Source organism: Paramisgurnus dabryanus, chromosome 14, assembly GCF_030506205.2.
Source record: "Paramisgurnus dabryanus chromosome 14, PD_genome_1.1, whole genome shotgun sequence".
Classification (NCBI taxonomy): Eukaryota; Metazoa; Chordata; class Actinopteri; order Cypriniformes; family Cobitidae; genus Paramisgurnus; species Paramisgurnus dabryanus.
In genome coordinates this window covers 6,465,067-6,490,730 of record NC_133350.1, presented here as the reverse complement: position 1 = coordinate 6,490,730, position 25,664 = coordinate 6,465,067, and the positions used below count along the sequence as shown (strand labels likewise).

Below are 25,664 nucleotides of genomic sequence, written 5' to 3'. Positions count from 1 at the left end.
GCTACGTACACACCAAACGCGGGGTATCACGTTACTCACTCTAAATTACTCGCGGGATTTAACTCCGTGTCATGCAAATTTTTTGCTAGAGTAGAATATTTTCAACTTGGAAAAAGGCGCGTTTTAGGCGAATATCGCGCGTTTTCGTGACAAATGCGCCGCCCATATCGCTTCATTCAAATCGCCCCATGCGAGGATGCGTCTGATTCCATCTTTGCATTGACTTTGTATGTAATCTACTCGCGCAAATCGTTGAACTTGCGTCTGGTGTGAACCCACAGTTAGGCTTGATAGAGAGTTCCACTCTGGACACAAAATATACTAAAATATAAAAAGTGAGGTGATTTTTAAACCTTCCCTTTAAGGTAAATGTTTAGGTGATAGAAAACATTATTTAAAACAAATTGTAGCCAGATGTCTTTTTAACTGATAATGTAATGTGCAAATGTGTCAATAGACAATAAAACGAAACACATAGACAATTTTGTGCTCTTTGTAAACAAATTGTGAGAAGAACAACATCTTACCATTTTAATAAGAGATGGGAAATTATTCATTTATTTGCATTGACAATAAGAAATAATGTGTGACTTTTGCCATGCTCAATAAATGAGACAATTCAGTACCGTATAACCCACAGTATTTCCTTTAACAAACATGAAACCCATTTCTTCAACCTGATAAAAATAAAAAGGTCTATGTGTAAGAAATACTGAAAAGAATATAAGCATACAGCGGTATATACAAATACTTGAAAATAAGAGAAATACAAGGCATGCCCATCATCACAAGGTTTACATAGAGGGCCCTGCTGCAGACAAGAGGATGTTTGTGCATTTTAGTTCATGGATATGTGGTAGATATAATGTTCTGTGTGTCTGGCGGTATAATATTTAGTGCTGGCTAAATACATATAAATAATTTTTTATTGTCAACATAATTTACAACATGGTATCTAACTTATTATTATAAAATACACATTTACAACATAATATGCACAACAGAATATAGCACCATGTTATCTAAATGTGACAATACCTTTACTGTGTTCCTTGAAACTTTTAGCAAAGTGATGCGTGATGAAAGTTCATATAGTACAACATTAAATTATATAGTGCAGAATGCGAAATTGGAACAAGCCATTCACCTATTAGGAAGAACATTAAATAAATCCTAATGTTAATTTTGGTCATTTCGGAGATTGTATATTTGAGGCAACATGTTCAAGTGTAAACAGCAGTCACAGTGTTTTATCTGGCTGCAGCTGTGGTGGTACTTGTGCTTTTTTCCCGTTTGATGGGAGCTGTGCTCTTCAAAAGAGCAGAAGCTTTGGTTCGGTTCTTCACGGGTGCGTTGGTGGATTGTTGAAGGTTGCGGTCCCTCACAGGACCACTGCATGAAGTAGTCCTAGACTTCAGTGGGATCTCCACAGTGGCTCGGAGAATAAACGGCTGCGTGCGGGACTCGTTGACTGCAGTCCGCAGATGTGGTCTTTGGGGAGAGGGGCTTGCTATACGGCTAGACGGGAAAGTGCAGTTTGCGGTGCTTAAGCTGCGACGGGATGTTGCAGGAATACAGGAGAGAGGCATACGATTACCTCCACTAGGCATGGTGGAACGGGACAAGGTGGATTTAGATCTTGTGTGAAGTGGTGGAGCACTTGATTGTGACTCCAATTTTTGGCTGAAATTGATTAAAAAAAGACAAACAATTTATCAATTTATGTTACATTGTAAAAAACATTCCTGTGCGACCACATTCAAAATAACAAGTACATCTGAAAATGTTTTTCTGAATTTTTTTTTGGTGGGCAGAGAAGTTCTAAATTGATATACATAATGTAGTTTGTAGTGTTGACTCATTCTCATTTGGTTATCATGTCATTTTGCAGGGTATTTATTCCTTCATAGGGTGCAAAATTGAATGATTTTGAGGTATGATGCAAAGGGTGCATACTACAAAGGGTGCATCCTTCATAGGGTGCATACTACAAAGGGTGCATCCTGCATAGGGTGCAAAATTAAAAGATTTTGATGTATGATGCATAATACAAGGCGTGCATCTTTGGTATGGTGCATCCTTCGTAGGGTATGCATCATACATCATAATAATAAAATTTTGCACCTTATGAAAGATGAACCCTTTGTAGTATGCATCTTACATCAAAATAATTCAATATTGCAGGATAGAAAGGATGCAAATTTTATGGATTTTGACCTATGATGCATACTACAAAGGATGCATCATTCGTAGGGTGCATACTACATAGGGTGCATACTACAAAGGGTGCATCCTTCAAAGGGTGCCAAATGTAATGATTTTTAAAGTTTGATACATACTACAAAGCGTACATCCTTTGTAAGGTGTATACTACTAAGGATGCACCCTTTGTAGTATGCTTCATATGTAAAAATCATTCAATTTTGCAGGATGCATACTACAAAGGATGCAAAATTGGTGGATTTTGACTTATGATGCATAATACAAAGGTGCATCCTTCGTAGGGTGCATACTATAAAGGGTGCATCCTTCGTAGGGTGCAAAATTAAAAGATTTTGATGTATGATGCATAATACAAGGCGTGCATCTTTGGTATGGTGCATCCTTCGTAGGATTTGCACCCTACGAAAGGATGTACCCTTTGTAGTATGCATCATACGTCAAAATCATTCAATTTTGCACCTTATGAAAGATGAACCCTTTGTAGTATGCATCATACGTCAAAATCATTCAATTTTGCAGGATTCATACTAGAAAGGATGCAAATTTTATGGATTTTGACTTATGATGCATATTACAAGGGTGCATATTACAAAAAGTGCATCCTTCATAAGGTGCATAATTGAATGATTTTGACGTATAAAGCATACTACAAAGGGTGCATCCTTCGTAGGGTGCAAATTTGAATGATTTTGATGTATGATGCATACTACAAGGCGTGCATCGTTGGTATGGTGCATCCTTTGTAGGGTGCATACTACAAAGGGTGCATCCTTTCGTAGGGTGCAAATTAAATGATTTTGATGTATGATGCATCCTTTGTAGGGTATTTATTCCTTCATAGGGTGCAACATTGAATGATTTTGAGGTATGAGGCATAGGGTGTATACTACAAAAGGTGCATCCTTCGTAGGGTGCATACTACAAAGGGTGCAAAATTAAAAGATTTTGATGTATGATGTATACTACAAGGCGTGCATCTTTGGTATGGTGCATCCTTCGTAGGGTATGCACCATACGTCATAATAATTCAAATTTTCACCTTTTGAAAGATGCACCCTTTGTAGTATGCATCATACGTCAAAATCATTCAATTTTGCACCTTATGAAAGATGAACCCTTTGTAGTATGCATCATACATCAAAATAATTTAATTTTGCAGGATTCATACTAGAAAGTATGCAAATTTTATGGATTTTGACATATGATGCATACTACAAAGGGTGCATCCTTCGTAGGGTGCATACTACAAAGGGTGCATCCTTCAAAGGGTGCAAAATGTAATGATTTTTAAAGTTTGATGCATACTACAAAGTGTGCATCCTTTGTAAGGTGTATACTACTAAGGATGCACCCTTTGTAGTATGCTTCATATGTAACAATCATTCAATTTTGCAGGATGCATACTACAAAGAATGCAAAATTGGTGGATTTTAACTTATGATGCATATTACAAAGGTGCATCCTTCGTAGGGTGCATACTACAAAGGGTGCATCCTTCGTAGGGTGCATACTACAAAGTGTGCATCCTTTGTAGGGTGCAAAATTTAAAGATTTTGATGTTTGATGCATACTACAAGGCGTGCATCTTTGGTATGATGCATCCTTCGTAGGGTATGCATCATATGTCATAATCATTCAATTTTGCACCTTATGAAAGATGAACCCTTTGTAGTATGCGTCATACGTCAAAATCATTCAATTTTGCACCTTATGAAAGATGAACCCTTTGCAGTATGCATCATACGTCAAAATCCTTCTTTTTGCAGGATTCATACTAGAAAGGATGCAAATTTTATGGATTTTGACATATGATGCATACTACAAAAGGTGCATCCTTCGTAGGGTGCAAAAATGTAAATGTAATGTAAATGTAAAATGTAAAATGTAAGTTTGATGCATACTACAAAGCGTGCATCCTTTGTAGGGTGTATACTACTAAGGATGCACCCTTTGTAGTATGCATCATATGTAAAATCATTCAATTTTGCAGGATGCATACTACAAAGGATGCAAAATTGGTGGATTTTGACTTATGATGCATATTACAAAGGTGCATCCCTCGTAGGGTGCAACCACAAAGGATAATAATACTTCTAAAATGTATTTATGAGACATTCCACCGAATCTGTAACATTTCTGTCCCAGGACATTGTATGTATAAAAATGCAAGAAAACTCTAAAATATAGATTTTTATTAAGCAAAGTGCTCTGTGTGTTAATCTAACACCAAATTTAAACTATATAATTTAAAACATTAATAAAAACTACATAGTTATCTGTCCCCACTTTCTATCTCTATATTTCACCTCTAAATATAAAGCATAAAATTCTTCAGATATCAGATATCCATTTCCCATGTTTGCTTTAAATATTTTTACTATTAAAAAGTCTTAATATTTTAGAAAAAATTGACATTTTAGTCATTCAGTAATATTACAAAGTTCAAAAGAAAATTAAAATAATCTGAATCTTCTGGAGGCCATGTGAAGATCAAAAGTTACTTTTCTCATTTTCTTTTCTGTATATTTTATAATATTGATGCTAAGACTATGAATGTCAATCTTATAAGCTGTTTACATCTGGTATTAAAATGTGTTTTGGTCGATCGAATCACAAGTGGACGACACTAAGGAAAGGTAAACGAGGTGCAAAAGGTTTTGAGAATACTTTAACATGGATTTTACACACATGGTCATAAACATTAACCTAGTAATAAAATTAGACCTACCCATTTCTTCGCTTTTGTTCTAACATTAAAGTGCCAGCCCCAGACAGGACAACAAGACCAGGTGTTGCAACTGCTAGTTTGGTTGAAGGCCTCCGTATTGGAGTGACTGGTCTGGGGATCCGGCTGTGCCATCCAGTCCCAGACTTTTCCTCTGCTTCTTTCTTCACTTTGTTGAGGGTATCAACAGATTCATGAGTATCCTCCTCGGAGCCTGTTACAGAAAGGGTCTCTGATGTTCTCTTGGGCTCATCTCCAGAAGATAATGAAGAAGATGTCCTGGAATTCAGTCTCTTCCAGTGTCTCTGTCTTTCCACAACCTGCCGGGCCAAGTCCTGCTGCATGGCTCTTCTTCGCATTCGCTCTCTGGTGGACAGGGATTGCTCGGATCTTGTGTCCTCTTCCGAGACCAGGATTGGAATCCGGCTCTTGCTTTCTGGCCGTGGAGGTTTAGAAAGCTTTTCACTGCATGCCCCATTCTCAGGTGCTGGCTTCTCCTCATGATAGTCTTCTTGTGGTTGTTTTTCATGGTTTCCAGCAATTGATGAATCCTGTTGCATGGGTTCTTTTGAGTCTGAGGAGACTATTAGATTGTCATTTTTGTCACAACTTTCAGTTGGCAAAGATTCATTCAAAACATTAAGTACCTGAGGTTCATCTGTAAGTGTCTGAGATGTAATTTTAACCTTTTCAGCAACCACCACAACTTCAGGATCACCTTCCCTAACCTGCGCACCACTGGAAGACATAACATTCAGATGAGTTGTCTCAGCAATGTGTATAAAAGTGCGCTCCACTTTAGAGAAAGAGGGTGATGCAATCGAGTCCAAAGCCACGGCAGATGTTGAGATGGTTATGATTGGTTTAGAAGTCTGTTTGGATGGGCTCAGCTCAACTGAATCTGTAGACCCCTGCACCTGCTTTATATCCTCCTGGACATGAACCTCTGGAAGAGAATCAAAGCCCATCAAACCCTGCTCCACTTCAGCCCCATTCATAGCATTTGGGGACTTCTTTACGTCTCCTGGAGAAAACAAAACAAGGGTCTTAGATACATCTTCTTGGTCAGGATCTACTTCAGCCACTGAAGCCGGTTCCTTTGCCTCCTTGTGTGGATCATCAGCCACTAAGGTGGATGGAGCACCATCTTGACTACGTTCGGTACTCTTTTCGCTTGCCCCGCTGCTGGACTCGCTTTTAGTGACATCATCATCCCGCGGACCCTCGTCCTGTATTTCAGGTGGTTCTGTGAAGGCCCGACGCTGCTGCAGGCTACCCGTAAGCATGACGGTGAGGAAGTCTGCTCTCTTAGCTTGCAGTTTAGGAAGGATATGGAACATCTCCTTCTCAGATGATGGAGACTTTGTCCTGTAGTCAGTAGGTGACAATAAAGGCTCACTCGGAGAAGAAGCCTATAAGACAACATAGAGATGCAATGTTATGATTGAAGCCTAATAATACTTATGAGTATAATAATGTCAGTTCTGGTTATGAAAAACTAAGGTTTGGTGATGACCAATAATTGTTCATAAAGGCACATTAACTTTAAAGGAATAGTTCACCCAAAAATGACTTGGTATAACTTGGTATCTCGTCAATTAAGAGAAAACATTTCCCCGCCAATGACGCTTCCCTGATGAGTTTTTGGGCTCTGTCATACACCCGGCGCAATGCAGCGCAATGCGCGACGCAAGTGTCTTTTGCTTGTTTCAACCCTGCGCAAAAATTATCATTTTCACGCTTAGCGTCACGTTGTTTAAATAGCAAATGCATTTGCGTCTATGGGCGCTCTGGTCTGAAAACGAGGTGTGTTCAGGCGCATTGTTGGAGCGTTGCTTTTTTGAGGCAACTAAAATAGACTACGCCATTGACCAACAAAAACCTGGTCTAAAGTCTAAAGTCAATGACGCAATATTGTTTTTGTTATTTAATGAGCGCGTTAGTAATATGTACCTATTAACGGGACGACAATGCACATTTGCTTATCACACTCATGAATGCGCAGCAGCACATAAACGTTTTAAAATATGAAAAATCAAAGGATTCAAATGTAAAATATTATTATTGAGTCTATTGGACATAAATGAGGACCGATTATGAGACGTTAGAAGGTGTAAAAAGCTGCTTCACCTGTAGCCTGGTAAGTAATTAAATATTTTGCTTTAAACAAATGCAAATATTGCATATATTTTTAAATTTTTTTAATGCTACCTCACAGATTTATTGTATATGATGAATTTGTACCTGTGAATATGATGAGAACCGTTTTTAAGTAATGCTTTATTAAGCCCTCACAGCGTTGTACGAGTGCTGAAACGCTTTACTCATTACGAGAATAGGAACAACCCTTTTAGGCCGTGCGCTTGGCACACAAACCATTTTCCCATTGTTAAATTAGCAAAAGTGGCATCGGACATGCCCGTTTATACCGTGCACGGTGAGCTTTAGACAATGTGCTTAGATTGTCAAATAGGGCCCTTAAAGGTGCTCTAAGCGAATTGAAGCATTTTAGACCATAAAACATTTTTTGTTACATACCGGAAACATCTCCTCACTATCTGCTTGCTGCCTGTCCGCTGATCAAACTGTAAAAAAACGCAATCTCTGTAGACAGCCCAGGCTTCACAAACGGCAATATCAACAAATGGCCAAACCTAGCTTCACAAAACAAAACAAAGTATTCCAGCCAATAAATGACAAGAAGGATTTGGGGGTGGGGGTTGGGCACGTTCATGAAAGCATGGAAGGGAGGGGGAGGGGGAGGAGTTAGCTACGCTCTGTCTGTTTGAAAACAGTTCAAACATCAACAGGAAGTGACGTCGCACATTATTCGCTTAGAGAGCCTTTAATGGTAATCTTTAATTCTGCTATTATCCACTAGATGGCGCTCTTACCCAATTTATAAAAAACTGAAGCAAAAATGAATTTAACAACATTTTAAACTCTGTGTATGTTTTGATCCTCATTCTGAAAATTCCTTAATAAAAATGCAATATTTCAGCTTTTTGCTCAAAATGCAGTATTTTTAAGAAACCTATATATTTAAGAGGTTATAACAAGAGAACAAACGAAAATAGGATAAATCTTTTTTCCCATTCTGTTCGTTTAAAAGCAGAGGGCTCCATTTTTTTCATTTGATATTTTTGTGTTTATATATATTTATAGAAGAAAATTGTGAAACTTTTGTGAAAATCACAAAAAATGCTGGGGGGCAACTTAAAAAAAAAAGGCTTAAAAATAAAAGCTACTAAATGCAGAAATGTAAATGTAGCATGGGATAGTTTTAACATTCTTAATAATGTAATTTATTGGTATTTAATCAAATAATATAATCCCAGTCTGTAAAAACCTGGATACTGGATATTGTACGTTTTTGTGATTTACTACGTAAAATCATCCTGCAAAAATATAACCTTGAGATCTTGAATACCTACATGTCAAAGACTGAAATCAATGTAAAATTACTACTTTGATGCTCCTAATCTCAGAATGGCATTATATGACTTTACCCTAAATTTTAAACAGGGTCATATTTTATTAATTTATCAGATAACTCCAAAGAAACTACACAACACTCACCTAAATATTTTTTTCTTAAACAGTTTAATTTTGTTTAAATTGTACACAAGCTTTTGAAGATTGTCTAGATAACATACATAAAAAAGGCACAAAAATGTGTTTAAGAATTTTCCCTTTTACAGCAGCCAGTCATATTTTGCTTTCCATATATATTTTTTTCAAGTGTATCCCAACATAAAGGTTTTCTATACAATACATACAGCCTAAAACCAACCAGTTGCATGCATTTACATACATATACAGGATTAATTCGATATCTCTTTTTATGGATATATATGTACATTTATTTTATAAAAAAAGTTTAAAATACATGCTTAGTAATATTACAAGCATCCTGTACAGTTATACTGTGATAGAAAAGGTAATATGCTTATTGTACATCCGTCTAACAGATCATAGCCATTTACATAACACAGCAATACCAGTCTAAGTGACTTGCCTGGGTAAATAAACATTAAACAAAACCTTCTGCAACCTATTTTTACATTTCACTAATTTACATCACTTTTAAATTGACTGATATATACTTGTTGCTCATTACAAACATAGTGAATACTTGAAATTAGAATTGTATCCGCTCCTATAAAAGATCTCATCTGATGGTCATGTGTACATTGTTGCTTTTCAGCTGTTTGTAAGTATCATGTATAGAGTTCATTGTTTATCGTGAAGCGTCTCACAGCACCAAACTACATTAATCAATACCTTGAATTATGTTCCTCGCTCCCCCAATCTACAGTATACTATACAGATTGACCCTGCAGTCGGCAATATATCATACAACATGCACATATCTATGTTACAGCATTTGTCTTCACAATAAAGGTGTTATTGTACCAAAGGTACAAGCATTAAACCTTCTCATGAAAACTCAATAGCATCACATGCAGATGATGGTGAGTAACAAAAAATCTTGTAAACAGTACATATTAACAAAATAAAAAGAATGTCTTGAAAAACATGGGACATAGTGTAACAAATATTTCACAATCTCTGCATTGATCAAATCAATCATTTACATACAATTAATGGAAACTAAAAAGGCACATAAACCATACAGAATGTTTACATTGTCATTTGATTAAATACAAACATTTGTCATGCAAACAGTTTTGAAAAGGTTATCATTTTTTGTCTTTCTAGTACTACTTCTTTGTCAACAGACCTCGACAGTCTCAACGATTACATTAACTTTTCCTGTTGTGTCATTTCTGTAAAATTACTGCCGAAACATTGATGTAAAGCAGGCAAAAAGCAGATGTGCAAAACAAGTGCAAGAGTTAGCAGCCTGTTTGTGTGTAGAAACAGTACATTCATGTGAGAAGCCATGGCTGTGACAGTACCAGAAACATTTTTAAAAACGTAATTCATCGTACTACTTTAAGTAAAACATTAATATTTTCCACGCACTGATTTTGAAATTTGTTAAAGGTGTAAGCATTTACACTCCAAGACTGACTTTGTTTTTCTGTATTTTAACTTGAACACATCAACCTGATCTCACGGCAATCCATACATATTTTACATATGGCTAATTTGTATGATTCGTATGAAGTGAATCATAGAAAAACTTAAATTAAAAAAACAAAATGATACCCCACCGTTAAACCCAATGTCACAGGGGTAAAAGTACAAAAACATACAAATTGTTTGTACGAATTTATACAAATTAACCACCTCGTAAAAATACATACAAACTGCCATTAAAGGGACACTACACTTTTTTTGAAAATATGCTCATTTTCCAGCTCCCCTAGAGTTAAACATTTGATTTTTACCGTTTTGGAATCCTGATCTCCGGGTCTGGCGCTACCACTTTTAGCATAGCTTAGCATAATCCATTGAATCTGATAAGACCATTAGCATCATGCTAAAAATAAGCAAAGAGTTTGGATATTTTCCTATATAAAATTTGACTCTTGTGTAGTTACATCGTGTACTAAGACTGACAGAAAATTAAAAGTTGTGATTTTCTAGGCCGAAATGGCTAGGAACTATACTCTCATTCTGGCGTAATAATCAAGAACTTTGCTGCTGTAACATGACTGCAGGAGGCACAATGATATTACTATATTACCATGGGGACTATTTTCGGCTGCTGCGTAATATTATTGCGCGTCCTGCAGCCATGTTACGGCAGCAAAGTTCTTGATTATTACGCCAGAATGAGAGTATAGTTCCTAGCCATATCGGCCTAGAAAATCACAACTTTTAATTTTCTGTCTGTCTTAGTACACGTTGTAACTACAGAAGAGTCAAGTTTTAAATAGGAAAAATATTGAAACTCTTTGGTTATTTTTTTTTAGGCGCGATGCTAATGGTCTAATCAGATTCAATGGATTATGCTAAGCTATGCTAAAAATGGTAGCCCCAGACACGGAGATCAGCTGAATGGATTCCAAAAAGGTAAAAATCAAATGTTCAAATCCAGGGAAGCTGAAAAATGTGCATATTTTCAAAAAAGGTGGAGTGTCCCTTTAAATTCTGTTGCATATACTAGTTCACTCATGCGCTTTTTCTCATACAGTATTCCATATGATATTTCATTGTATTATTTTAATTATACACAGAGTATAAACAAAACACAAAAAGCACACTAGCTGTTTTGTATTTATAAATTAAAAAATTAAAATATATATACATATTGACCACAAATCTTATCCTCCTACTGCAATAACACTGTAATGATTTAAGAGTCATGTTACTGTACTTTCAAACCAAAAACTATTTCAGCCTGAAACTATTTAACCACTCATATCCATAGCCTTCAGCTTTTCCAACCACACTTAACAAAGATGTTATTGACATCAAGCACACTATGGTTCTTCTAATGCACATAGCATTACAACGTGCCCTTGTTTTTTACTTCTTACCAGAATCAGTTGTGAATGTCAATTGGAAAAATAGCTAAACGTTTTCCTTCCTCTCACAAACATTGAATCTCAATTTAAAACAAGCGTTCAAACTTTATTGCATTTATTCTTATTTTTTGTATGTTTCATCAAGTTAACAGCTATGGCTCCGATTCGGGGTCCTTTGTAAAGTGCTAAAGTGAGGTACAGTACGCAAAGGACCCTACAGCAGTCTCATACACACACACACACATTGGGAGTTTTTGCTACTCAACAAAATACAGCAGTCGCGACATCGCAGAACTCTGCATCCAACATCAAGTCTAGGAGGTATTCAATGAGATATAATGCTTACTTGGTGCATTGAAAACTTTATGTAGATGGATAAATATCTAAATATAAAATATGAAATGGAAGCTTTACATACCTTTATAAATACAACAAAATGAAATGCAAGCTCTATACGTGGGCGCTATTTATTGGCAACAGCTTTCATATTTTTGCTTCTGCTTACTTAATGGCTATAATCAGTTTAAGCAGCGGTAAGAACCAACACTGAATGTGGTGATCACTTATATATTGCTACGAAACAAAATCTGACGTGGTAATCTAGATAAGCAGACTCATTGGTTATAATAGCACTGATGTCATTTTTTCCCTTTTGATCCTACAGTTCCCTTTGACACTTAATTCACTTTCATTGAAGTCTGTGTATGTAAGGAATATAACATAGACTTTGATTAATGGCTCAGAGAGTGGCTGACAAACTCATTTACAAATATTAAAGTGTCAGACAATCAAACAAAATCTTAGAAGATCCGTACGTACAATTTTTAACATTTCTGTGTACTGTTTGCATGGAAGACAAATAACTTTGCATATTAAAGGCAACGAATCACTTCAGTCTGGACAAATTCGGCACGTCTAAGTGTGACCCTTGCAGAAATGCAGTACACATGCGACTGAGGTACACTGTATACATTTAAGATTAAAAGCACCATTTGGGGGTCCTCAGCTGGCACGCAGGCAGAACCCTTTTGGGAACCTCAAAGCACCTTTTTCACTCCACTTTTTTTGAAAACAGGCTAATTTTACAGCTTCCCTTAGTTTAAAATTTTATTTTTAAGTTTAAGTTTTAAAAAGGAAAAATACCAAAACTCTTTGGATATTTTTGAGCGTGATGCTAATGGTCTAATCAGGTTCAATGGATTATGCTAAGCTATGCTAAAAGTAGTACCGCCAGATCCAGAGATCAGCTAAATGGATTCCAAAATGGTAAAAATCAAATGTTTAAATCTAGGGGAGCTGGAAAATGTGTCCCATTAAGAGTTGAAATTAGTGATGCACCTATATATCAGCCGCCGATATGTATCGGCCAATTTTGAATGAACTTGGCATATCGGCAATAGCAGGACAAGGGCAGATACTGATTGTTTATTTATTAACTGTGTGAAGGCAATAAGTTGCATGTCTGTTGCATAATGATAAAATAATTATCAAAATAATGAAATACTTCCCAAAACAAAATAAAATCTGTACAAATTATAGTTTGTCAGCATGCAATGGGAGGAAAATTTGCAAATTTCGTAGTTAATCAAGTGAGATTTCTCATTAACGTGAGCCATGCGGTCAGAGTATTTCAGGAAAATGTCTGCGGTCTGGGCTTTTTTCAAAATCTCAGAAAAGGACCAAAAATCTTAAATATCTAAATTTTATCTTACATTATGTTAGTCAGTTGAATGTTAAATAGATCCAATGTTCAGTAAAAATAATTTGATGCAGAAATAAAATAGCTAAGAGGCCAACTGTATAGTATTGTATACAAGTGTTAAATTTCGGCATCGGCCAATAGTTGTCTGTTTAAATCAGTATCACCCCCACAAAATCATATCGGTGCATCCCTAGTTGAAATATCCTATTTATTAAAGCAACACTATGTAGTTTCCATGTAAAAATGACTTACAGCTCCCCCATGTGGTTGAAAAGCGCAACAGTGCCTGGTATCAGACACTCTTCTGCAGGCAGGGGGAGGGGTTGGGCTGTGTTTCCTACCCTCCACCGCCACTTTCAGAGTGTGCTTGAAGCAGCTAGGAGGCTGCTCAGGTTGCAGCAACAGTACAATTTGTCCAGTTAAAAGTTGTTCTATCAGTGAAATAATTTTAGAGACATTATTTAAAGGTAAAAAAAACTACATAGTGTTGCTTTAAGGGTGTCACAATTTCGAAAATGATCGAAATTAAGTCGCAACCTCGAACTTCGAATAAAAAAATGGAATCGTCGATGCAGCCACGCCTCCATGTCACGTCCGGTCTGCCAAGTGGTAAAAAACATGTGTTGAGTGCTGCGAGTCAAACTACTCTAACTTAAATAGCTACAGCCAGTCAAAAGATAGCATGGCAGATGCAGGAGACACCATGCGAGCTGCTTTTCACATGAAAAAAAAAAAACATCAAGCGCCTCCCGCCTTCAGCTGGACTCAATCAGAGCATGCATGCGTGCACAGCAAAACGGCGTCTGTGCCAGGATCGTCGTTTCTCTGAACTGAGATCTGTTTAAGTTTCACAACAACTTATTTCAGTTGCTTAAGAGTTATGAAAACAGCATTTAAACATGACTTATTGGGGTATTGTCTCACAATCTCGTCTGACGGTAATAAAAGCGCACTTTTAAGGTGCAAAGTACTGACAGGAACGTTCATCTGACAGGAAGTTTTGTTTTATCAGGTATGTGCGTGTACCATATTTTTCCACTGGCAGCACAACTAACGTGGCAGGGGATCTCCGGGTTTAAGGTCAGATATTATATTTCACAAAAGTCTAGTCTAAAAATGAGTTAAAATCGACAATCAAATCGAATTTTGAATCGAAAATAAAATCGACTCGAGGATTTGGAGAATCGTGACACCCCTACTATTTATATACATCTAGTATATATATAAATAAGATATTTCAGTGCCTCGAAGTCTTGTTCATAATACGGCTACTGAAAAAAACTAAAAAGTGCCTAAAGGTTCTTTATGTGGTTCCACCAGGGTTGCAGCTGAGGAAACCTAAATGCCTTGTAAATATTTACCTTTTTTGCTGACACGCAAGATAGAATAAAGAAATTTTGGCATCCTCAAACTTTGCAATACTGCATTCGGATCTGTAACTCTTGAATTAACCAAAGCAACCGATCATACCACACAAACTTCAAGATATGAACAGTAAAGTCACGTACTGTAAAAACGTGGCATACAACTTTAATGCGCCATTCTGTTCTTACAGCCCTTTATTGCATCGTAAATGATCAGCTCTCTTCTTAAAACAACCTTTAAGAAGTCTTTCACATCAGTGTGCAAGAAGAGATTACAGAAGAGACGACGTTGGCTTTCCTCAGCTGTTTTTGTTCATGAGTTTGGCCAGCATCTGCTGGATTTGCAGCCGGGAAACGTTGAGCATGTTGTGCCGGCTACGTGGACTTCCAGGAGCCTGCAGGTGAGGGTGTCGCCTAGAGCCCGACTGCATGTTACCGTGAGCGGGGCTGCTTTCGGCCGATCGGCTGCGTTGGATGAAGGATCCTCCGGCGTGAGGGTAATGCTCCGTCTCCAACGTGGACGACGAGAAGACGTAGGAAGCGAGACGTCGGAGTTGGTTGGAGCGGGGACCCGAGTGTGGCCGGTCATCATCCGACTGAAACGAAACCAGAAAGAGCGCATGCTGTAGTTAAAAGGGCTTCGCTAAGGATTTGTATTTGTAACATTAAAGCCGTTTCCCCAGTCGCATGCAGTGACAAGAACGCCAAACACTCAGGAAAGAGAGGAACAGTCTCTTTCGTTACACAGACCTACAATGGGTTGCCTGGAAACACGTTTTCACAAGAGACAAAGCTTAAAGGGGTTTTAGCTTTTTTATTTTGTTTGGGAAATCGAAAGCCTCTTTATTTGTTTGATGCAGATCCACCTCTCAAAAATGCACCGTATGTGCCCATGTACAACGGGACAATTTGACACAACTTTGGTATCATCACAAAACCGTTGCCTTAAATGCGTACAACAATAACAACAACAAAAAATCAAATGAATCGTCAGGCATACAAACACACATGGATAAAAATGGGTCAATATGGATAAAATGATGACAAACAGAAAAAGGAATCAATGAGCAAGTTTATGAAACAGGTACAGAAGGGACCAGCCTAAACTGTGCTTACCGCAAACATTCTTTCGCTCTTCGGCTCCAGCGGCAGCCTTCGTATTTTCTCCTTGGGTGAAATCAACGAGTCATACGGGATTTTGAGCGAAATGCCGAGCAAAAGCAGTGGGTATTTAAAAGGTGAAGACTGCTGGGAAAATGAGCCTCCCCATCTGTTTTGATTTGAGCTTTTGGCTAATATACAAAAGAGACAATCCGGCAATCTCAGTTCAGCTTGGAAAGGCTGTGAGCGTGACCGTGTTTACAGCGAAGCAATAAGGGTGAATTTTGGCACACATATGCCCCTAACAAAATTGCTCATTTGTGTGTGAGTGTGTTTTGTTAGAGTTTCTTTTTGGGACATTTTTAGCAGCTTTTGAGGAGTCATTTGGCACAACCTAGTGGTAAAGGAGCGGCTGAAATATTTGCAGACATTGTTTTGGACTATGAGAGATGACAAACATTAAAATATGAAAATGAATAACTTTACTGTGACTTACTATAAGGTTTATTGCTAAGCATCTTAATAAAGCACTTGCAGTGAAATTTTAGAAAATCATAAGACACTCAGGAGTAAACCTGTCACGTTCATTGTCAAAAACATAAACACAGTGTTGAAAAGAATCCCAGACACCCATTAAAGCTGGACGATATTGACATACAGGTCATTTAGGGATGAATGGGGATATATACGATAAATATCTCTGTATTTTCTACAAAGTGGAATAAGTGTTTACATGCAAGTCAAAGTCTCTTTAGTTTTCCAAATTTTCTTATAAACACTCTGGCCTTATGCAACACCATTGAATCAAAACTTTAGTAATTTGATCAGAAAAGAAAAAGAAACAAAAAAACAACATTCAAGAAAATGTAAACTGGATAAAGCTATCATATAATCCTGCTCTGTACATAAAGAGTTTGTTATTTAGGAGAGTGACAACTGCATTCCAAAACCAAATAAAACAAACTCCATCTCCAAAAACCACATACAAAAGTCACATATAGTAGCAAATCATGTGAAAACTAAATGTCTGATGGTCAAAAAGAAGAGATGAGACATGGCTCTGAGTGTCAAGACAGTGAATTAAAGAAAGAGTGACAGGCTGAAAGAGCAGAGAGAGAAAGAGAGAGAGAGAAAGATAGAGAGAGATATGAAGATGAAGATATAGGCACACACCTTTCAAAAAATGTTAAAATGCTGACAATTGGTATATTAAAAGTTGGTTATAAATAAAGACTCACCTATAATGAAAGAAACATCAACTATAAAGTACATGATTTAAAGTCCCAGTGTATTTTATCAGTTTAAACTAATCTTTGAGCATCATAATATGATGCAGATGGAAAAGTTTTTCCTGTGCCAGTAATATATTTATTCATTACTGGTGCAACTCATCCCCGGCTAATATAATTTAATGTCTTGTGAATATTTCCTAATTATAAGCATTTTTGTGAAATCGTGACAAAATTAAAGATATATAAAATTGCAAATAATTATGCCTTTATCATTTAACATTTAATTTAAATAAATGAATATTCAAATATTATTTTATGAGTTCCAATATTCTCATACTGTATATATAGGCGGGACAGACCTTAGGCTTTTTTAGGCTTCTCCATCTTTTTATATTTTTCAATTTAATTAAAAGATGATTGTAAAACAAACATAGGAAGACGTTTAACCTATCGAACAAGTCCGCTACGCACACACCCACAGCCACACATTTACAATGCACCTGCTGCGTATTAGCAGCAGGACCTTCAGCGCACCAGAAAAAATTATAAATGAACTAGATTAAAACATTGAATAATGCACAGCATCCAAGACATAATAAAAGATTTCTCCCTGCATTCATGTAAGAAGGCTGTGTCGTTTTTTTCTTGTTTGAGTACACTGCAAAAAATTATTTTCAAGGAAAAAAAATTATTGGTAATTTTGTCTTGTTTTTAGTAAAAATATCTAAATATTCTTAAATTAGGATGCATTTTCTTGATGAGCAAAACGACCCAAGAAAATAAGTCTAGTTTTAATACAAGAAATATCAAATTTAAGTGATTTTGTGCATAAAACAAGCAAAAAAAATCTGCCAATGGGGTAAGCAAAAAAATCATGAAATTTTTTCTTAAACACTAAATTCAAGAAAAATTAGCTTACCCCATTGGCAGATTTTTTTTGCTTATTTTATGCACAAAATCACATAAATTTGATATTTTTGGTCTAAAAACTAAACTTATTTTCTTGGGTTGTTTTGCTCATCAATAAAAAGCATCTTAATTTAAGAATTTTTTAGATATTTTTACTGAAAACAAGACAAAAATACTAAGACATAACCGCTTGGTCATCATAAAAAAACTTTCATTTAACAAACAAAAATACTCTAAAATGTAAGTAAAAAATTTTAAAATAACTATTTTGCCATTTAAAACAAAACTAAACAGTTTTTATTGCTGCAAGAGTAGTATAGCTGTTTAAGGAATCTGTGTAAGGAGATATTTTTTGCTATTTCTGCAGATTTCTTTTGCAAAATCTATGCGGAATTTTGCTGAATGATATAAAATGTTTGAGAGAATGGGCAATCTGCGAGAATGGCACTGTGAATATTACAAAACAATAAAATATTTTATAACTATATTATATATATTTTATTTAAGGATTACCCTGAATTAAACTGGACCAACATGAACCAACAGATAAAACTGTCTACAGTGTAACAGTAAAAAGAAAAGGCTTTTCATAATGAATTTAGCGTATATCAAGATAATTTAATCAGTTTTACAACACAATGTATATATATTTTTATCTTTATCTTGTAAACGGATTTGAAATAATAAATGATTGTAGCGTCACGTAGCAACAGAGACGATTGAGTCTTTGGTTGGACTCGGGCTGAGAAATCTGATAAGCTGTCGGGCAAGGGCCGGGCTAGGGTAAAGTGTCTCGGGCCAGGGCCTAGATTTCAGGCCCGTGCAGGGCTCTAATCAGTGGCGAGACCAGATATTTTAAACTGAGTCGACCTTGGTGAAATAGGGTGGACCTCAATGCCTAAATTAAATGATAATAAGCATATGGAAATAGCAGTATTTAGGAACATAAATAGAATCAAATAAATAATATATGTCTTCTTCCTTCTATAAATTGAATATAATAATCTTTAAAGCAACATAAGTGATTTTCCTTTTGTTTTCTGTTGTTTAATTAACATAATGACACAAACATAAGCAGATTTATTTAGGGTGCTGCCACTTTAAACTGGATAAGCCAGATCCATATACTAACACACATTTGATTTCTTTCTAAACTGCTTGCGTTCACTTTAACGGATAACTGACTGTTTTTATGAGAATACTTGCCAAAACTTGTGGTATTTCGAGATAATTTTAGGTGTATGTGTCCTGCATACTGGGTGGGCCAACCGTCAATCTGAGTGGGCCAGTGCCACCCTTATGTTGCCTCGCCACTGGATGTGATTGGTTACATGTTTGTGATGTAGGAAACCAAGGCAAATTCAAACTGCAGTTTTGAGTCTGTCTTTGTAAAACTCTAATTTTATAGAGAAAATACTCAGCAATGGTGTTCAGTGATGAACTTGATTTGTCTTAAAGCATATTAAAACACCATATAGTAGTGATGGGGACGAGACCCCCTATGCCGAGTCCGAGTCAAGACTGAGTCTTTGAGGAAACAAGTCTGAGTTAAGACTGAGTCCTTTAGGAGTCGAGACCGTGTCGAGACCAAGACCATAAAAACATGTCAGTTTTCATATTCATGATTTAATATCACCCCAGTTAATAATCAACAGTTAGGCCTACAGACTTAGCTAGATTGGGAATTGTTTAGAGGAGCAGTCTTAATATGGACTATGCTTTTACTATCATTAAAAAATCCCTACCACATGCATCATCATCTGCCTATTTTTCTAGAGATAAATAAACGGCTTTGATGGCAGTATCTTTGCATTGCACCATGGGATGTCATTTTCAAATAATGCCCTTCAACATTGCATTTTATTATTATTATTGTTATGTGTTTTTTTTATATGAACATAAAAAAAGAATTGGTCTCGAGGACTCGGTCTGAAATTACGAGTCCTTCTCCTCTCACTGTGGTCCGAGACCGAGTACAGACCGAGTCTTTGAAGGAACAAGTCCGAGACGAGTCCGAGAAAGCAGAAATCGGTCTCGTAGTACTACATCACTACCATATAGACATATAAACAACAATAAAAACTTGATTTTCACCACAGGGGAATTTTAATATAAACCTAGTTTCCAGGAATAGACTAAGCATTTGTCCTTTACTCTTTTAAGTGGGACATATATACATTTGATGTTTCTGCAGTAGAAGAAAACATTGATGGAAAGAAGCCAAACTCTTCTTTCCAGGTACCACCATCAATTATTTCAAACTTTATTAATCCCTAAACCACCACATTTTAGTCTGCGATATTTAGTATGGGTATATCATAATCGTGTATGATCTTACCTGTCTCTGAGGTCCATTGTTGTCTGACTCCCGTCGCCGTGGCCGTCCGGAGAGGAGTGAGTGACAGGGTGACTGTACCGGGCTCTCTGCTGATGTCGATTGCCCTTTTCCACTCCTCCTGGATGCCTCCTCCTCCGTAAGAGGCAGCATGCCCCTTGTAGTCCTGTCACCATATGACAATTTGGGTCTGACGGACGGTTCTGTCCCCCTGTGTCTCCTCCGCTCCTCTCCTTCCTCCAGAGGGCGTAATTCCTCCGGTTCCTCATCTGTGGTGCCGGATGTGGTGGGCTCGGCTCCCGGGAGGTGGTGGAAGTCTCTAAGCTCTGTTTCTTTGTCTATGATAACCCACTCTTTGCTGTCAAAGTCCTCCTCTTCTGCGAGCGGGACAGAACGGATGAAGGCGTTGCTGTGGGCTTCTTGATCCACAGAAGCATCGTTACGCCCGCGGTCACCACGGCAACCATCAACGGATAGCATCTGAGCAGGCTGGGAAGAGTAAATGTGTCGAGATGGAGAACCCATGATGTCCATTCTGAGAAAGGAAAAATTTTACAATTTATAGTGATGTATAATACATTACTTTTAGATTACATGAATGTTATCTGTAAAGCTACGGGTAAACTGCCTGATGTAAAATAAATGAAATCAGATACATTTATAAGAATATGTAGGTACAAGAATATAAGTATACATTTGGGACACATAAAATATTCTTCTTCTTCCATATATCTATAATCATTAATACAAAATAATCTCAACCAATTTCCGTCATTCTTCCCAGCAGTAATTAAATTAATACTTTACCCAAATTACATTTCTCCCATTTACACACCCTCATGCCATCCCAGATGCATTTCTTTAAGAGGGCACTGCTTTGGAAATGATACTGCAATTAACTGATTACAAAATTGTAATTTGTACCCACCGTTGCCCGTAACCCTCTCGTCCATCAGCCGTAGACAAACGATCCGATTCAGGACTGTTGACCCGTCGGTACCTGAGCGAGTGTAAATGCACACCTGGAGAGTCCAAAGTTCCCCCTCCTCTTTGTGGTGACACAGGACACATCCCTCGATTACCCTCCTCATCTTGACCTCCCTGAGACATACCAAGGATCAGACCAAGGATAAAACATTATTTTACCTCTTTTTCTCTTTAAGGGTGACCTTGTCTAAAAGGCACCAAAACAGACAGCAGCATACAAACAAAATAATTATTTAACTTATAAACAATATTTGGGATATTTAGGATACACAAGCATAAGAATTAAGGGGACCTTTCCAAGGTTAATCCTGAGCTTGTTGCGATTAAAATCTGTCTCTTCCCATCCATCTGCATCTGTGGGCAACTGGCTGCCATCAGCCGGCCGTCCAGAGGGAATTGGAGGAGCATTTTCCTGATCGCTCAGATGCTCATCCTGCACAACATCATCTGTGTTCTCCCTCTGAAGGTCACCTGGCATAGGGGTCACATTTAACACCCTACGGGAGCAAGAAAAGATCACAATCAATTTCAATTTAAAAAATGATCTAAACTGAACTGTCTCTGTTTAAAAAAATAAATTATGCACTAAAATGGGATGTTATATCAAAGGTTGTTGTCTTCTCTGTTCACTACGTCAAATATGAAAAATAGTGAAGTGTGTAGTTAGATTATTCATCAATTATTTTCTGCTATCTCAGTCCCTCTGTAGGTTTGTTTAGGAATACACAAACCTACAATCAACGTCTGGCTCATCCAATGGGCTAGAATAAGATATAATACAATGGTGGGACAGGATTAGAAGAAACCATTTCAATTTTTCCAATTCCATTTAGTGCCGCACTTTACCATCAAGGAGCATTTTCTGTAAATGCCATTGAGAGTTTTCAAAATAAAGCATCAGAAAAAACAGTAACCCGCCTTTTTTTCGTATATGCCATGGTAAAATGCTCTTCATGTCCTTGAGCAATAATCCAGCTCTGCTATTCAACAACTGCAACAGTCTTAAACTCAGTGACATTTCAAGCAGATGTGAGCACTCGCATCCCTAAACATACAAACTAGCTGCAAGCTTTCTTGTTCATAACAAATATAATATGAGCATTTAAATATATAGTGTATATTTTAGACTGTAAGCGTGTCTCAATTCCATCTTTGCGACTGTGATGTGACAAGTATGCAACTGGTAATGAAGTCAGGTGGCAAAGCATGTGTGCATTAAAATGCATGTTAACTTTCAACACATTAGTAAAAACAACAAGCTATCCACGAGTGGTCGAAAATCCAGATACACACTACTCATCCGTGCATGTGATCCTCACCCAATCATGGCTGCGGTAGGCCGCGTGTTTTGTTGTGCGGTTGGTGTGGTGGCAGAGATCATGGAGTCCGTCCCACTTTTCTCCCAATCATACGGCTCATTCTCTGTGATGATGCGTTCTTTCATGCTGTTGTCAAACACTGACATCAGGAGCTGAACAAAGGAAAAGATAAACCAAATATGTACCACAACATCAATAGTATTGTGTTTCACTGCATACATGACTACCCAATAACATTTCAGAAAAGCTATTTCACTGCAGAAATAGGTAACACTTGAGTTAATGCATTTGCTATTTAATAAACAGCAATACATTTTTACAGCAGTTGTTAATGTTTGTTAAAGTGATAGTTCGGCCAAAAATGATATTAAACCCATGATTTACTCACCCCAAAGCTGTCCGAGTTGCATATGTCCAGCGTTTTTCAGACAAACGCATTTTCAGATATTTTAGAAAATGTTTTAGATCGTTCAGTTAATTAAATGTGAAGTTATGGGGTCCACATCCTTAAAGTCCAAAAAATGTGCAACCATCCTTCACAAAATAAATCCAAACGGCTCCAGGATGATAAACAAAGGTCTTCTGAGGGTAATCTGTGTGGTGTTGTTGTAGAAATATCCATATTTAAAACTCTATAAACGAAAATAACTACCTTCGGGTAGCACCGCCATCTTAGACTCCTCTGTATTCAGGAGAGAGTATTAGCGTAGTGTACGCACTTTTTTTTGTGACGTATGGCAAATTCCAAGGGCGGGGGCACAGAGCAGCAGCAGAGTAACCTCCGAAAGCTGCATAAAGCTCTCATCTTGAATGTGGACGCGACTAAGATGGCGGCATTACCGGAATCGAGTTATTTTCGTTTATAAAGTTTTAAATGTGGATATTTCTACAACAAAACTGCGCAGATTACCCTCAGAAGACCTTTGTTTATCATCCTGGAGCCGTTTGGATTTTTTTGTGAAGGATTGATGCACATTTTTTGGACTTGAAGGACGTGGACCCCATAACATATGCATCTCGGACGGCTTCGGGGTGAGTAAATCATGGGTTTAATATCATTTTTGGCCGAACTATCCCTTTAATGTCAGTTAATGCAAATACTAATGTTTATTCATGTTAATTCAGAGTGTCTAAACGAATGTAAAATATTAGTAAGTGTTCAAAGTAATATTAACTAAGATGAATAAATGCTCTAGGACGGCCATTCCCAAACTGTGATCAGCGGACCACTAGTGGTCTGTGAGGGTACTGCAGGTGGTCCGTGTAAAGGCAAAATAAAATATAAAATAATATATATTTTTTCTTAATAAAATATATTCTAAGAATAGTATGTTTTAAAAATCTGTTGTACTGATGTGATGACCAGTTATAGTTTTAGTGCTAGTAAGCCTATTAAGAAGTGCAGATAAATTCAGGACTTTGTGCAGACATATTTTATTATGAGTATTATGAGGTGGTCCGCAAAAATTTTTGATTACAAATAGTGGTCCACACACACAAAAAGTTTGAAAACCCCTGCTCTAGGAGCAGTGTTTCTCAACCAGGGGGCCAAGGCCCACGGGGGGCCCAACAGATTTCCAAAGGGGGTCCGAAGATAACAAAGTTATTCAAAATAGAACAAAATGAAGGTTATAATAAGCTAAAACAACCAAAAATCAAGATATTTATATAATTGTTTGGTTATTTTTTACATAATCTAGTGATGCCAAGAGTGGGGGGGCTTCAAATATTGTTGTGGACAATAGGGGGGCCCTAAAATTAAAAATGTTGTGAACCACTGCTCTAAAGGTATTGTTTATTGTCAGGTCATGCTAAGTTTTATCTAGTAAAAATATTAAATATGTACATTTGCTGAAGGTATTTAACACAACTGTAAAAACTTTTAACTGGGATTAGTTACCTGATAGTCGGGTTTGGTGTAGTAGTCCAGGCCTAAAACATGCTCTAGGAAGACATTGAACTCTGATGGCATGTGTTTAAGTAGCATCCGATGGTCGTAACGCTCTTTAATCTGACCCACCTGCTCCTGAACGAATGAGTTTGATGCTAGATATTAATAATAGTACATTGACTGAGAATTAAAGAAAAAATATATATAGCATGGGATACCTTGTCCTTTATTTTCCTCCACGGCAGCTGCCCAGCAGCAAATTCAACCAGCATATAAAACAACGACCATAGGTCATCATGGCGACCCATTTCCTGTAAAAAAAAAGAATATTAAAATGAACAGGTGAATGTTAAGTACATTGTTAAATGAGAATTCATTGTAATAAAATACATCAATTACACACTCACTTTGTTTTTATGTGCATTAACAGATGCATATCGAACTGTTCCTCGAAAGCCTGCAACAGTTCTCGGCTAAAAGAGGAAACGTTTTACAGTAGATAAAGCTGTTATTAATAAATTAATAATACATGATAATAAAACATATTCTAGTCGACTGTAACAGATAAAAGTCATAACCATATCAATTTGGGTAAAATGAAACAGATCAGACAAAAATATTCTTACTAAGCATAATATTATATACTGTATTATGACTCATATTATTGTTTTAATGAAATCAGCAGTAGTAAAAACATTAAGTGCAGAAAACATGCTGTGATTCTGTCCAGGGATTGAACGCAATGTTCTAATCTTCCAGAACACGCGAAACAAAGGTAAACACCTTTCTCAAAGGTAACTGTACCTGTCTATCCCATTGGGAGTCTCTAACCAACCTGTTCATGCAGTCAAGACAACTAATTATTTTTTTCTGATTAACTAAATAATATGACAGGTAACATCTGTTATAAAATGTATGCTTTAATTTGGACAAAGGTAATACTGTAGCATACATTGCAAATTGTGAAGACCAGCTTGTGAAAACAAATTTGACACTTTGTTTCTGCCCTGTTAACAGGGCAGTAAAATAAAAATAGCGCATATAATTTTAACTTTAAAGTATAATTTTAGCTTGAAATAAAATGTGAAATGAATGTGATGTGCAAAACTTTTAAGTCAGCTTATTTATTGTAAAATACATTGGCTCTTTTAACTGTATTATTATATAAATATATGTACATATAATATACATATACTATATATATCAGTAAATATATATATAAACACATGATATATACATGATATAATGTTGTCAGTAAAACAACATGAAAACATGCATTATCTGTAAAGCTGCTTTAAAATGTGCGCCTTGTGAAAGGGATAAACAAATAAATATGAATTGGAAACTTCATGTAATCACTCACAATGAAAGTCTTTCCATTGGTGAGGGTGTGTGGGGAGAAGGGAACAGATGGAGAAATATGTCAGACATGCACG

General features: G+C 36.8%; 1 protein-coding gene across 1 annotated transcript; it reads right to left on the bottom strand.

Moving 5' to 3' along the window:
* Window positions 1–427: 427 nt before the first annotated feature.
* Window positions 428–25,664, bottom strand: LOC135718804 (tau-tubulin kinase 1). Its single transcript, XM_065241082.2, has 10 exons — window positions 25,592–25,664; window positions 24,636–24,701; window positions 24,447–24,539; window positions 24,238–24,363; window positions 22,338–22,489; window positions 21,311–21,515; window positions 20,960–21,132; window positions 20,035–20,566; window positions 4,952–6,360; window positions 428–1,683 (listed from the first exon to the last, which is right to left on the bottom strand). Exons 3-10 carry the CDS (start codon window positions 24,534–24,536, stop codon window positions 1,251–1,253), a joined length of 3,120 nt encoding a protein of 1,039 aa, XP_065097154.1. The 5' UTR covers window positions 24,537–24,539; window positions 24,636–24,701; window positions 25,592–25,664; the 3' UTR covers window positions 428–1,250.

Excerpts from the sequence above, each read along its gene's own strand:
- LOC135718804 (XM_065241082.2), bottom strand. The coding sequence starts at position 24,536 with ATGGGTCGCCATGATGACCTATGGTCGTTGTTTTATATGCTGGTTGAA. Across the intron at positions 21,516-22,337 it reads CCTACCGCAGCCATGATTGG|GGTGTTAAATGTGACCCCTA; the intron begins GTGAGGATCACA and ends TTGCTCCCGTAG. Across the intron at positions 1,684-4,951 it reads GAACAAAAGCGAAGAAATGG|CCAAAAATTGGAGTCACAAT; the intron begins GTAGGTCTAATT and ends AATCAATTTCAG.